Genomic DNA, 16,420 nt, shown 5'->3' with positions numbered 1-16,420 from the left:
GACTACAATATTTAGGTCAGAATCCCTACTGTCACTTGCTATGCTAACTAGTAAGTTAATCTCTCTGAATCTATCTATATTTATAATATATATAATACTATCTTTTTAGTAGTATTTGTAAAACATCTGGTATATAATTATCTATATAAGATGCATATGTAAAAAAAAGAGATACATAGTAAATGTTAATTCTCTTCCTCACATAATAAAATCTATCGATGTATTCTTTGTCAAGTATGGAATTTGACCTGGCTTAAAAATCAGTTTTTAGGTTACCTGTCCTCAAAGATCACAACTCTGTCAGTGAACTGTCAGTATGTTTAACTTTTTTGAATTAAAACTTAGATCTATTCTTTTGTGAACCCTCCAAGGAGTATATGTTTTCAATATTCTATTTTATTTGAGTATCTTTAAAATCTACCATTTAAATTAATGGAGCATAACTCTTCCTGGCTCCGTTTTATAAGGTAGCTACTACTATAGTTTCAGTGAGTCACAAATATCAGAAATCAGATAGATGCATAGATAGAATGAATGAATTAGGGATAAAAATAAGAACATATAATCTAGTAAAGAGGGAGTAAGGAATAAGGATACAACATTTACATGGGAAAAAACTCTCAATGGATATTTTTAAATGTTCTGAGCAATTCTTAGAATGTGGAAATCAACCGCACCGAGTCGGTCTGGGAGTGTTTTGTTTGGGCCTTTAAGTGTGGGTAGGACATCAAAGTGCAGTGAATATTCAATTTTAGAAATAAGGCACAGTATGAACACAAATGTAAAGATTAAAAGAAACAATGTATGTTTGGAGGTGACTGACTATCTGCCCAGCTAGAAGACAGAATAATGCGCATGAGGCCAAAAGGCAGGTGAGAGTCAGGTTACACAGGGTCTCATATTAAGGTGAACAATCTGAACTTTTCTAAGGTAATGGGAAACTAAGAATGTTTTTAAGCAAATGAACAACAAGATAAATGCATATGAATTTTCTCAGAAAAATAAATCTGGTCGTACCACAAAGAAAAAAACAATAATGACAAAATATTGATGACCATGGTGTTAAGAAGTATTTCCTTTTTAAATGTAAACAAAAGTCCCAAGTACCAGGACCCACAAATTTTCTTCTTGATAACTATGGAATCATTTGATTATACTGATATCTGAGAAACAAAGGAAATTTACCCTGTATTAGAATGATTATAAAACCAAATGACCTTTTCATTCTAACCTGGACTGTTATGTAATCTAGCCTATCACAAAAAGATAACTCACACTGGAAATAATTAAAATTAGACTTCCAACATTAATGAGCTCTATATGAATCAAGTGGTGTGAGCAAATTTTTTTATACAAGAACTACAGAGCTAGGAGATCAAACAAACATGAAGAGAAAGGGGAAAAAAAGTCTCAAGGATTTTTAGCATTCTATAATAAAAATCATTTTTGTAGTACAGTAAGGATGAAAGGCATGAACAAAAGAAAGACAGATGAGAAACACTTGTAACTCTATAAAGGGAAGGGACATAGGAATAACAAAAAGAATAGTAGTCCAAAAAATAGGTAAAGACTACAAGAGCTGAAACTCCTTTATCATGAGTATCTTTAAACTAGGTCCCAATAAGTGACTTTTCAGAATGGCAGGTTTATTAAGAATGATTAGACTAAACTTAAAAAAAAAAAAAGATTGGGTCCATTTTGATTTCTCACACAAAACATTCTAGTGGAATCACAAGAATCAAACAATAAACTTAAATATCTTGCTAAAAAATTAAGTTTGCAAAGTTCAGCCCAGTCTAGCTACAACCTAGGCCTGGTCATCTATGCCCATACAGTGCTATGTTAAGCTATCTACACACTATACTGCCTAATAGTTATGATTCTCCCAATTCTGGTACTATATAAAACTGGATTTAACCTAATATAGAATCATATGCCTTGTTTCTTTTGTTGTTGTTAGTGTTTTACTTTCAAGGTAACTTTTTACTTTTCATATGTAAATAGAAGTCCAGATAAAATTTTTCATTTTTCTTATAGACTTAGAATAAATAAAAAATTATAGACTTTAGAAGAGTTTATCTTCATTTTCATACAAAGTTTATCTAGAAGTTACAAGGAGATAACTACATGTTTACAGACAAAGAAGGACTCTAACAGTAACTTGTCTTCAGGAGTTTATTTACAGACTGAAATTTACTGTCATTCTTTCCCTCAATTCAATAAATTTTTAGATAAGTACGTTTTAAACCTATTTTACAGGTAATGAATATTATATTTCTTTATTAACTCATAGATAAAATTATGCTATATTTTAAAATTATACAAGAATAAATTCCTAACAATCTCTAAGATAGATCTGAATCAGGAATTTTGTTCCGCAGAGTACATCTCAGAGAGCCAAAGATATTTGTAGCTACATTGTCCTGGAAACAAAGCAAGTCTCTAATTCAATAGACTATCCTGACAAAAACCATATTCAAAATAAATCTCATATTACCACAAGATTACAAACCTTGCCTTGTTGCATTGAACAATCTACACATCCTACTTGAATATTTCCATGTTTAGCTCCTGGGATTATTTGCAATCTTTCAAAATCACTTCCCAGTATAACAATGTCACATCCAGATGCATAAGCCTAAAAACAAACAAAAAAGAAAAAAATAAAATAAAAATGATCAAATTGTCAAGAAAATATTTATCATATAGAACACTGGCATTAAATATTATGTTTTATCAAATTTTAAATATTCTTTAAAGAAAAAAAACTTTACTATTTGAGAATACTTCCTTTACTGCCAATATACAGTCCCATCAGCAAATTCAGTCAGTCCTATCCGCAAAATATACACCAGTTCCTTTCACTTCTTCCATCTCCACTGAATACTACTGCCCTTATGTAAACTACCATAATCTCTCTCCTGCACTACTGTTTATATTCTGACTCCTTCCATTCTTGCTTCCCTCTAATTCCTTTCCACACAAAGTCAAGAGTGATCTTTTTGTTGTTGTTGTTTTCTGGGGGGAGATAACTTGGTTTATCTATGTTTTTTAATGGATGTACTGGGGATTGAACCCAGGACCTTGTGCATGCTAAGCATTCACTCTACCACTGAGCTATAGCCTCCCTACAAGAGTGATCATTTTAAAATGTTTATTACACCAAGTAATTTTCCCTGCTTAAGTCCCTTCAATTGTTTCCTCATTGTACTTGGAATAAAATCTCAACTCCTTACCAATGTCAATGCCCTAAATGACTGTCTAATTCCCCAAACCCATGTCAAGCTACTCTTTCCTTCCCTCAATTGCCTCCAGCTCCTATACTGCCCTTCTTTCCGTTCTGTGGGCACGTCAATCTTTTTCCGCCTCAAGGTGGTTTATCTTCCTTTGATCTGCCTGGTGTTTGTCAAGCTAGCTTCTTTTCAACATTCAGGTCTCAGATCCTGAATATATTCGTATTCATTAATATTCTCCCCTCATTACTTTCCATCACACCACTGTTTTTCTTCTTCATAATATACATCACAGTTTGTAAGTATCTTGCTTATTATACATTTCCATCACTACAAGTTAAGTTCCAAGACAAAGAGGTAGAGTTCAAGTTTGTCTTTTCTCTGCTCTGAGATCCCAGCAGTTTCTTCCATTTAAGAGTACATGGCTGTCCTCCAAGAATTTACATATATAGACCAGCAATAAATTTGACAATAAAATTTCTATCACAAACTGTTTTCTATCCTGATACGTTCTTAAAATTTTGGTAATTCTTTATTTTCCCATGACATTTGCACATGCACATACACCTTATTTAAGAAAAAAAATAGTATACTTAATATATACTTTATGACCATAATTTCTACCAATTCCAAAATGGTTCTGTACAAGCCACCAAAAAATATTAGAAAAGGGACTTGAAAGACATTACAAATAAATCTGCTCACATTACCAACAAGAAAATAAGACCTAAATAGGCTGACAACTTCTTAGCGACTGAGTGGGCATGAGAACTTTGATCTCTTCATTTTTGATCTAGTACTATTTCCATGGCAGTACAGGGACTTTCCTAGTTACGTATGCTTGCCTGAAATTTTCCTAAGTGGAATTAGGGGAAATCAAGTGGTTCCATTAGTGTCACATACTGGAAAAAACTGGCTCAGTAAACGAAAAATCTCATGATGATCTGCTCACCTATGTAAATATCCACAATACAATCGTAAGGCTTGTCATAAGACTATTAGTAAGAATAAATTTCAAAACTAATTTATTTTAAGAAAAATTTTCATTAACAATAGTCTAAAATAGCTTAATATTTTAGAAACTGATTTTCTCCTTAATATTAAATTTTGATTAAAAAAGTCAATTGTTATTGTTCCCCAAAATACTGTGCTAAATTTGGAATGTTTACAATTTAGATTTCCTTCTCACTAAACAAAATTTTTTCAGTTTCCATTAACCAGAATATATATATAACCAGAATGTTGCACCTAATCTTGAGAATCACAAGGCTAAATTTTCCTGAATTAAGTCTACATTAATCCTGAAGTGCCTCATAAAATTATTGTTTAATACAAGTATTAAAAACTCAGAATTGATAAATGCAAAATTATCTCAGAAATAAATACCTAGCCCTACAGAGAGAAAGACGCTAACTTACAATACAAACAAGCCTTGATCACTGAAAGACTTACACAGCTCTGGATTACCCTTGTTTTTTTGCTGCTGCTGCATTATACTATCACTGTCTGTCATTTGATGTTTTCTTTGTGATAGTACTAGAAGGTACAAAGCTATTTCTCCCCAGTTTTGATAAACTTTAAATAAAATTATTGATATTCATCTGAAATATCTCTCTCATTCAGTCCTCATTTTCTTCTCTAAGAGTTGTAACTAATGGATGACAATAAACTAGTAAATGGGGGAAAAAAAGATATAACCAAAAGATACAACCTTCATGAGCTAACTACCATGCTTGGGGCTTATAAAAAAGATTCCTAGGTTTCCTTGACTATAGAATGTTAATTTTTATAGTTTGATTGTATAATTAAAAATAAAATCCATAGAAGATTCAAACTATATTTCCATTTTGTTCTATTTCTTAATAATTTTCAAGAATGTATAAATATCTCCTTAAAAATCCTGCTATGCATAGAATACTGGTTAACTAAACTATGGTGCATATCCACAATGGAGTATTACATGGCCACAAAAAGGAGAAAGTTATCTATGAACTGACTGGAGTGATTTCTAGGGGATGGTATAAAGTGAAAAAAAGCCAAGTAGGAAAGGGCATATATAGAAGTTTATGCGTGTGTAAACAACAAGGAAAATAAGAAAACACATGTACCTCATTACTACAAAAAGAAATAATGGGAGAAGAAAACTAAGAGAGAATAAAATTATTTACCTACTAAGGGGGAGAGGATGGAGTGGAAGCAAAGAGTAACATTTCCAAGTATAGGTTTTTATATACTTACGACTTTTTAAAATTGAAATATAATTGATCTACAACACTATGTTAGTTTCAGGTGCACAACACTGTATTTCTGTATTTCTATACATTATAAAATGATCATCACAATAAGACTAGTTACCATCTGTCACCATACAAAGGCATTACAGTACTATTGACTATATTCCCCATGCTGTGCATTTCATCCCCATGACTCATTTATTTTGTGACTGAAGTCTTTGTCTTAATTTCCCTCAAGTATCAGCCCCTCTCCATTCCCTCTGGCAACCATGTCTGTCCTCTGTATCTATGAGTCTGTTACTGTTTTGCTATGTTTGTTCACTTGTTTTGTTTTTGAGATTCCACATCTAAGTGAGCTCATATGGTATTTGTCTTTCTCTGACTTCTGTCACTTAGTATAATATCTTCTAGGTCCACACATATTATCACAAATCACAAGACTTCATTCTTTTTTATGACTGAGTAATATTCCTGTGTGTGTGTGTGTGTGTGTGTGTGTGTGTGTGTGTGTGTGTGTGTGTACACATACACATACATCTTCTTTATCCATTCATCTACCAATGGACACTAGCTATGACTTTTGAAACATGTTAACATTATACAAATTCAAAAATTGAATTAAATCATTCACAGTGTGGGGGTGAAACAAAAGAACTGACTGCATTTTAAATAAATATTATATCTACACTGAAAGAAAGAAGGCAGGGAGGAATTAAGTAATTTATGAACACAGATTTTGAGTATACATTTTCAGTTTTAGACAGAAAGAAGGAAAAACCTAGTCCTTCTCCCGTGTTTCTCGTTTACTCTTACATTATTACCACATTCACAATACTTTTGACAACAGACATGTGGGGGTTTTAACCACACAAAGCAATTCTGTGACATTAACTGGGTGTCCCACAATTTAACTCAATTCTGACACTATCAACCTGGAGACAGCATCAGATCCCACAAGTTAAGGGCTCAGTCTTAACTGAGACTGCCCTCTATATTACATGCTAATCACAAGTAGTAGGTCCACAGATTAGCCACACTTCTGTCCGACTTGGCTACAAATGAGAGGTTCCCATGACCTCCCCCACCTTGGATATATTTGCCAAAACAGCTCAGAGAACTCAGGGAAACACTTATGTTTACTGGCTCATTAAAAGATATGATAAAGTATACAGATGAACAGCTTCATAAAGGTCTGGGAGCATCCCAAGTACAGGAGCATCTATCTCCATGGACTGGGTTGTGCACCCTTCCTGTTACCTGGATGTGTTCACCAAAACGGAAGCTCCCCAGACTCTATACTGTTGGGATTTTATAGAGACTTCCTTGTGGAGGTATGATCAACTGTTAACTCCATTTCTAGCTCTTCTCCTCTCTGAATAATGAGGGGTAGGGATGAAAATTCCAAGACTCTAATCATGGCTGCACCTTTCTGATGACCACCCGCTATCGAAGTGCCCATCCAGAGTTGCCTCATCAAAACAAAAGATGCTCCTTGTGCTCTTATGACTTAGGAATTTACAAGGGTTTCAAGAGTCTTGTGTCAGGACCCACATTCAAAGACCAAATATTAGAATAAGAGATGCTCCTATGTTCTTATCACTTAGGAATTTACAAGGGTTTCAGGAACTATGTGCCAGAAATGGGGGACAGAGACCAATACATATATTTTCTATTATTTCACAGGCAGGATGAAGAGAAGAAGTACAAACAAATCCTAAACTCTTCAGTAGGTTTTTTTAAAAATTGTAGTGGTATGGACAATGTAGTTCTGAAACCACTTTAGACACATTATAGGATTGAGCAAATGAGCCAAAGTTCTCACTGTGTAAGAAAGAACAAAGATATGAAATGTGGAAGACACAGCAGAGTCAGGTAAGGTTGGAATGAAATCAGAAATATTGGTATATAAAATCATGCTTTCTAAAATATACATATTTTCTTATGCACATGCAAACATATGTTTGTATATGTGTATGTATGTGCATGCTATATGCACATATGTGTGTATTTGCTAGTTCTGTCCACTGAAAGGGCCAAGAAACAAACACATTCCAGTAGCAATGAGATCACCTAGTATCTTGATCTTGGTTTCTACATTGTCTACTAAAAGAAACCAGGGCTCCTCAAAGAAATGGTTAATTACAGGGCCAGGTAGGGCAGCTACAATGAGAGCCTAAAGCACCTTGTTATGCCAAACAGAAAGGAGGTGCTCTAAAAAAAAAAAAAAAAAGAAAAGAGCAAAGAGAAAAAAATACCAGGAAGAAATCATCATCAGTGGATGCTCAATCCAGAGGGAAATCTTGGTGAGGATCAGGATAATTGCATGGTCTTAAATGTCTTTCACACACTGCTTATTAGTTGTGAAGAGAAAAAACAAAACAGTTACACAGTGGAGAAATGGATAGAACCATAATGGGTCATCAAAATTGACACAGCTAATGATAAATATCATGTGCCTCCAAATGTGATAACCTAGAGAAGGACACAACATCATCCATGCAGAATTTTGGCCAAGAATGCATAACCCTGATCTAATCTAGAGAAAACATCAGACAAATGCAAAATGAGAACAAGTTTGTTTTTTTAAGGGGGAGAGGGAAACTATATTCTTCAAAAATCAATGTCAAAATGAATAAAGAGAAAGGAAAAGAAAAATGACACTGAAGATACATGATAATTAAACGCAATACCTGCCCATGGACTGAACTCTGTACTGGAAGGGGTAAAAATGCTACAGAGAACATTGTTGTATCAACTAGTAAAACTGGAACATGGACAATACATTAAATAAAAGTGGTATGTAAATTTATGAAGTTGATAACTGTACTGTGATTATGTAAGATAATATTCCTACTACCATGAAATACAAACCAAAGTGTTTAAGGGTAAAAAGTTATGATACGTGTAACTTACCCTCAAATGGTTCATGAAAACAAAAATGTAGGCACACACATACATATAAGAGTGTGCACAAATGATACAGAAAATTGGGGTAAATTATTAACAATAGCTAAATCTAGGTAAAGAGAATACAAGTTTTCTTATAATATTTTCATTTTACTTTTTCTAGGTATGAAATTATTTCCAAATATTTTCCATTTAGTAATGAAGACATCTCAAACCTAAATAATTATTTCAAAAGGTTAAAACAAAAAAATGTTGTCACTCATTTGTGCTTTCCTCCTTCACTCACTGTAGTCACCTGAGCCTATTTTTTCTCTTTGGCGGGGTCAAAGGCTAAGTGCTTTTCACTAGTATTCCATTTAATCCTCACAACAAATCGTGTGAGATATTTACTATAATCACCCCATTTTACTGATAAGAAAACTCAAGTTTAGAGGACTGAGTAATCTGGCTCAAATCTCAGAGATAGTGTGAAGCACAACTGAGAGTGACCACCAAGTTATAATAATGAGAAACAACATGCTCTTACTCCTTCTGCTATGCTGCCATACAATGCCTCATAAATAGACACTGATATAAATGTAATAATGGTCCCCTAATTTCTTCCCATAATTAAAAATAACTTCTTTGGATGTGAAGCAACTAGAATTCCCATAACTGCTAATAGGAATGTAAAATAAAATGGTATCACTGCTTTGGAAAGCTAAACACACGCACACTCAACAATCCAGCAATTCTACCTCTAAGAAATGTGTCCATATATACACTAAGAGACATGTACAAGAACATTCATAGCTACTCATAAAAGCTCCAAAGTAGAACCAACTCAAACAAATAATGGAATGTATGAATAAATCATAGTATAATCATACAATGGAATACTATAAAGCAATGGCTCTCAAACTTCCTGGTCTCAGGAATGTTTGGCACTCTTAAGAAAATATTGAAGATAACCACCCTAGCTCCCCCTCCCCAAGAGCTTTAATTTGTGTGGGTTATCACTATCAATATTTACTCTTTCAGAAATTAAAACTGAGAAAATATAGTATACCAATTTATTCAGTAATCAAAACTCCCCAACAAATAAAAGCCCAGGACCAGATGACTTTACCAATGACTTCTACCAAACATTTAAAGAATAATTAACACTAATCCTTCTCAAACTCTCCACAAAACACTTAAGAGGGAATATTCTAAACTCATTTTACAAGGCCAGTAATTACCGATACCAAAGCTACGCAAGGACACTCCAAGAACAGAAAATTACAAAAGCCAAATTCCTTGATGAATATAGATGCAGAAGTCCTCAAAAAATACTAGCAAAATGATTTCAATGACACATTAAAAAGATCACACACCATAATTAAGTGGGATTTATCCCTGGGATGCAAGGATGGCTCCATTAAGGCAAGCCCACAGCTAATATACTGAATGGAAAAAGCTGAAAGCTTTCTTCAATGATCAGGAACAAGACAAGAATGCCCACGCTCTCAACAATTCTATTCAACATAGTATTGGAAGTTCTAGCCAGAGCAATAAGGAAAGAAATAAAAGACACTCATATCAAAAAGGAAGATGTAAAATGGTCTTTGTTTGCAGATGGCAAGATATCACATATAGAAACGCTAAAGACTCCACCAAAAAAACTGTTAAGAACTAATAAATGAAATCAGTAAAGTTGCAGAAAACAAAATCAACATGCAAAAATCAACTGCATTTCTAAACACTAACAACTATTTGAAAAAACAAATTAAGAAAACAATCCTACTTACAACAGCATCAAGAAGAATAAAATACCTAATAAATTTAACAAAGGTGAAAGATCATGTAAATTGAAAATTGTAAGACAATGATTACATAAACTGAAGATGACACAAATAAATGAAATGACAGCTTGTGTTCTTGGACTGGAAGAATTAATATTGTTAAAATGTCCATACTACCCCAAACCATCTATAGATTCCACGTAATCTCTGTCAAAATTCCAGTGGCATTTTTCACAGAAGTAAAAAAAATTCTAAAATTCACATGAAACCACAAAAGACCCTACCCCAAAAAGCCAAAGCAATCTTGAGTAAGAAGAACTAAGCTGAAGCCATCACATTTCCTGATTTCAAACTACATTACAAAGCTGTAATAATCAAAACAGTAAGGTACTGGCATAAAAACAGACACATAGACCAAAGCAACAGAATCATAAGTCCAGACATAACACACACATACAAGGTCAACCAATCTTCAACAAGGGCACCAAGAATATATACTGGGTAAAAGACAGTTTCTTCAATAAATTGATGTTGGGAAAACTGAACATCCACATACAAAAGAATGAAACTGGACCTTTGTCCTTCCTCATACACAAAAGTCAACTAAAAATGATTTAAACACTCAAACATAAGACCTGAAACTACAAAACTCATATAGGAAAACAAAGGGAAAAAGGTCCTTGACATTGGTCTTAGTGATGATTTTTTGGACACCACAAGCACAAGCAACAAAAGCAATAATAAACAAGACTACAGTAAACTCAAAATCCTGCACTGCAAAAGAAACTACCAACAAAATGAAAAGGCAACCAATGAAATGGGAGAAATTATTTACAAACCTATCTGATAAAAAGTTAACATCCAAAATATAAGGAACTCATTTAACTCAAGAGAAAAAACCGAACAATCCAATTAAAAATGTGCAGAGGTCTCAAATAGACATTTTTCCAAAGATGATGTACAAATGACCAGTAAGTACATGAAAAAATGTTCAACATCACTAATCATCAGGGAAACACAAATCAAAATACAATGAGAAAATCACTTCACACCTGTTAGGATGCTATCATCAAAAAGGTAAAAGATAAAATGTTGGTGAAAATGTGGAGAAAAGGGAATCCTTGTGCATTCTTGGTGGGAATGTAAACTAGCATAGCCACTGTGATAAATAGTATGGAGATTCCTCAAAAAAGTAAAAATAGAACTATCATATGATTCACCAATCCAACTTCTAGGATTATATCCAAAGAAGATGAAATCACTGTAAGAGATATCTGCACTCCTATATTCATTTCAGCATTGTTCATAATAGCCAAGATACAGAAACAGCCTAAGTATGCAACAATGAATGAATGGATAAAGAAAATGTATTTTATACACACACACAAAAGATTATTCAATCATAAAAAACAAGAGCATTCTGCTACTTGTGATAAACTTGAGGGCATTATGCTAAATCAGACAGAGAAAGACAAACACTGTACATACGTATTTCACTTATACATGGAATCTAAAGACATCCTACTGATAGAAACAGAGAATAGAATAGTGGTTGCCAGAGGCTAAGAGGGAGGGAAATGGGAGTTGAGGATCAAAGGATACAAGCTTTCAGTTACGAGTTAAGTTACAGTACATGCCTAATGTACAGCATGGTAACAAGTTAACAATATTGTGTTGTATAGCTTAAAGTTGCTATTAGAATAAAGTTTTAATGTTCTTATCATAAAAACAACAAAATAGTAATTATGTGAGGTAAATGATGTGTTAACTAACTTTATTGTGGTAAAAATTTCACTATATATGTATATCAAATCATCACATTATACACCCCAATCTACACAATGTTAATGTCAGTTGTATCTCAATGAAAAAACAAGAGAGATGAATCTGTACACATAATCCAAACTGGGTATCACGCAAAAATCACTTGAAACAGACATATCTTCTAATGAATATCTCTAATAGATTATTAAAATTAATCTAATCTCTAGAGTTTATACAACATGATGAGCTAATAAGCATGGAAGTACACCAAACCAAAACAAACCGTACCAAACAAAACAGGGAAAAGTGGATTTAATTTAAAACAGGCTCTGCACCCAAAGTTCACAGCAGCACTATTTACAATAGCCAAGACATGGAAACAACCCAAATGCCCATCAACAGACAAATTGGTTTAAGAAGATGTATATATATACACACACAATAGAATATTACTTAGCCATGAAATGGAATGAAATATTGCCAATTGTAGCAACATGGATGGGTCTAGACATTACCATACTAAGTGAAGACAGACAAAGATAAATATTTTATGATATCACTTATATGTGGAATCTAAAAAATAATACACATGAATCTATATACAAAACAGAAACAGATTCACAGACATAGAAAACAAATTAATGGTTACCAAATGGAAAAGGGAGAGGGTCAAGAGATAAATCAGGAGTATGAGATTAACAGATACAAAATACTATACATAAAATAGATAAGCAATAAGAATTCACTGTATAACACAGGGAATAATATTCAATGTCTTATAATAACCTATAGTGGAAAATAATGTGAAAAAATACATATATAAAACCTAATCACTTTGTTGTACACCTGAAACTAACACAATATTGTAAATCAAGTATACTTCAATCTCAAAAGTTCAATTACTGTAATTCACATATTAACAAAATGAAGAAGAAAAAAATAAATTAAATGGGCTGTGCATGATTTCAAAATGGTCCACCTGCTACTAAATTCTTAAAGAAAAGTAATCCATCTACTTGATTTTAAATAAAAACCTAGGATGTAATATTACACATAATCTAAACCAAAATCTAAAACTAGATTTTATAGATTCTTCTAAAATAAACTGTTCTCAAAAATTCATTTCTAGGTGCCCTATTATTATCAAAACAGTAGGAAGAGAACTGGTTTATCAAATAAATGGCCATACCACCTGAGCTTCAAAATTAATATACATATATTACAATTGTTACACTAGCTGTTTCTGTCAAAAGATTTGTAGCGAGAATAAACTATTAATTAGCAACGAAAATTAAACTGACAAATGAAAATCCTTTTATTAGGCACATGTAATGTTAGGCTGACTAATTCTGAGAATATACAAGGTACATAGAAAGAACTGAGTTCATATTGTGCTATCAAGCCTATAACTGCAAAATGATTTTTAACTTTAAATTTTGGTAGAAAACCTTCTCAAATATTCTAAATTTCAAAAGTTACCCAGGTTGTAAAAGTCAGCATTCTATTTTGGAAATCCTGCGATTTCTGTTAAAAACTTAAGATTTCCTGTTTTCACTGTTTTGTTTTAACCAACCATATCAGGTATATATATCCCAAAGAACTTCTTCCTGGTATACTTCCTGGTGAAATGCTTTGGTTGGCATGTTATAATTAACAGTATTCTCATTTTTTAAAATGCAGCGTTAAGTATTAGTATTATTTCAATAATCTTAAAGGTGCCTTAATACTATTTAAAACATAATATTTTAAAAATAGGCCAAATATTTAAAAAGAAGTCCAATTTGTACTCATAATGGCATATGAGCACCACAAAAATCATTCTCTTTCTCCAGATGCAAACAGTATTAAGCTTTCCCTTCCTGTATTCTCTCCACCTACAAACATTCACGTGCTTCTCCAAACAAAACAAAACAAAACAAATAGTTAAACAAAAAGTTAAAGGATGCTGACTATTACAGAAAGCTGAGGAAGGAGAATGCTAATTCAGACTCTATTTCTCTACCAACACTCAGATAGCTGCAGTCAGTGTTTTTGACTTCTAACCTGGGACCCCTTGGCTGGGAACACTGAGTTGTCTAATACAATAGGGAGTCCGGAGTTAGTACATATTTGCTATATCTTGTATAGCATAGGTATTTAAATTCCAAACTAGAGACAAGAAGTTCTAAATATTAACACAATCTGTCTCTTGGAAATTATCTCCCTTTCCATTTCATTCAAAACATAATTTCAGCACTAAGTATGGACAATCTATTTTATATTAAAGCACATGTCATGTACAGACATATTAGAAAAATCTAGATTCTAATTAACTATGTCTGTTTTTAACTTATTATTTGTCTTTTACAAATAAAGTATTTTTTATTCTAGAAACAAAAGTTGTCAACAGATCAGGACCAGGTTAGTCATATACTTTCATTGAAAAAAACAGTAAGAAATTAACAAGGAAAAAAGGAGTAAAGGAAGAATTCACATACGTAAAGAAAAAAAGAATTTTCGCTTAGTGTAAATAAAATCTCTCCTGGTTGCTTATCTGATATTTATGGTAAAATGCATAACAACTGACTTTGAAAAAAAATTTTTTTAACTAACTGAAGTATTTTATTTGGACTCAAATCTGAATTATTAAAGATTTTTTTAAAACAGCAATTTTTAAATATACTGCAATAAGGCTTTTTCCACCCATTATTCATTAATTCAACCAGTATTTATCAAGCACTTTTTATGTGCTAAGCATTAGAATAAATTTAACCTTTATAATAATTGATATTTTTAAGGGTTTTACAGGTACTAAGCAATGAATGTAACCCTTTTTCATGTAACAATCCTATGAATTTCTTCGTTAGACCATTTAACAGATGAGAAAAAAAGGAATTCAAAAAAATGTAAAACAACCAGTCCATGGATATATAACTAAAAGGGACTAGGCTGGAAAACAAATTCAGGTAATTATTATTAGGTGACATCAGTCCCTTTAGACTGTTCTAGCCACTCACAATGAAATTGTGGAAGACACACACAAGGCAAGACAAAGTTAATGATACAGTTAAAGTGCAAATAAAGTACTATGAAAGTATAAGAGACATGGTCACTGACTACTAGAAGCTTTCTTAAGAGAAAAGTTAAAGTAGTTTGATGCCAGTTTAAGTACTACAAAATGTTTCCAATACTTAGCTATACTAACTATATTAGTAATTGCATATTTTAAAATCTAGAACCCATGAGAAATAGCTTTCAATTTCATTTCAATTTAAAACCTGTCAGACTGTATTCAGGAAATAGGATCTTATCTCTTGTAATCTTTCAAAACAAGAATAAATAAGTTATCTGCAAACATGCAATGGGAGGAACTATAAACCCAAGTCTGTCTTTAGAGAAGGCATAATGTACCAGGAAAAACAAAATGATTCCTCAAGTGGGCCTGCAAGAGGAAGATTTCATGTTCCTACCTCAAGTAAAACTGGAATTTAGAGTTTTTCTAGTCTGCACAAACTATCTACCATTAATGTTTGCTCTCTTCCTATGAAATAAAAAGAAGCAAAAAACAAAAGAGGTTAAAAGAAAACTCAAGGAGTAAATAATAGATTCTTTTTAGAAAAAAGGATGATTTCAAGAGAGAAAAATTTAAGATGTCCAGTGTCCAGGAGACTGAGGGCCAGAAACTTAGTTTATAATGGAAATGTCAGTGTAATGCTCAAGAGTCAGGGATGGATTAGCTGCAAAGGAAAAAGGTGATTGTTAATAAACTACCACCAAAATTATAGAGAGCTGGGATCTCTTTATACTAAACAATAACAATAACAATTTCTTTTTATTTTTACCGTATTAACTGGACTGCTTCCAGAGATCTGGGAGAAGTCTGTAGTAGGCTTGGTGAGAGATGATTAAAGCCTGGTCTATGGAAATACACTTGAAAATTCAGTAGAAATGAACAACAAGCTACATGGTGGTGTAGGATGATCATATCTTTGGCACATTAACTCACCTCTCCTTTAAAATAACAGAAGCATTCATCAAGATTTTATATACACATAGAAGGATAATCTAGGTGTATAAATAGGCCAACATATCAAAGTTCACCCCACTGCTTAAAGAGATTCCGAAAGCCTTCTTAGAAAAAGCTGTTAGAAACTACACTGGAGGAAGCACTCATATAACTTTAGATGTCAGAGAATGTAATGTTACCATCCTACAATATCCCACTAGAAAAATCTCCTTAGAATGCTCTTTACCACCCACCTGTAAATAGCAACAGCAGTGAGCAATGTTCAACTGCAGGGAGACTACAGTTGCTCACTGAGACCTTCAGAATTCACTCTTCTGAGTACTGAGGCTAGGTTAACATTAGAATTAGAATCTCTAAAACTGCTGTCAAGTGCAAGCTAAAGTGTACATGAGACACTGTATTCGGAAGGTACAAACTATTTGATAATAAAGTACTTGGTTCGCACAGATCTAAAAGTACAATTCAGGCATTAAACACCTACATCAGGTAAAATAATGACTACTAGTTTTTCTA

General features: G+C 32.9%; 1 protein-coding gene across 9 annotated transcripts in view; it reads right to left on the bottom strand.

Moving 5' to 3' along the window:
- DMXL1 (Dmx like 1) overlaps positions 1 to 16,420 on the bottom strand; it is a 114,736-nt gene that overhangs the window by 97,115 nt on the left and 1,201 nt on the right. For all 9 annotated transcript variants that reach the window (XM_032476559.1, XM_032476560.1, XM_032476561.1 and 6 more), the window contains exon 2: positions 2,513 to 2,638. In XM_032476559.1, coding sequence (XP_032332450.1) covers positions 2,513 to 2,638 — 126 coding nt within the window. The remainder of the gene's footprint in view (positions 1 to 2,512; positions 2,639 to 16,420) is intronic.

Source organism: Camelus ferus, chromosome 3, assembly GCF_009834535.1.
Source record: "Camelus ferus isolate YT-003-E chromosome 3, BCGSAC_Cfer_1.0, whole genome shotgun sequence".
Lineage (NCBI taxonomy): Eukaryota > Metazoa > Chordata > Mammalia > Artiodactyla > Camelidae > Camelus > Camelus ferus.
The sequence above is the reverse complement of the archived record's forward strand: the minus strand, read 5'-3'. Positions and strand labels throughout refer to the sequence as shown.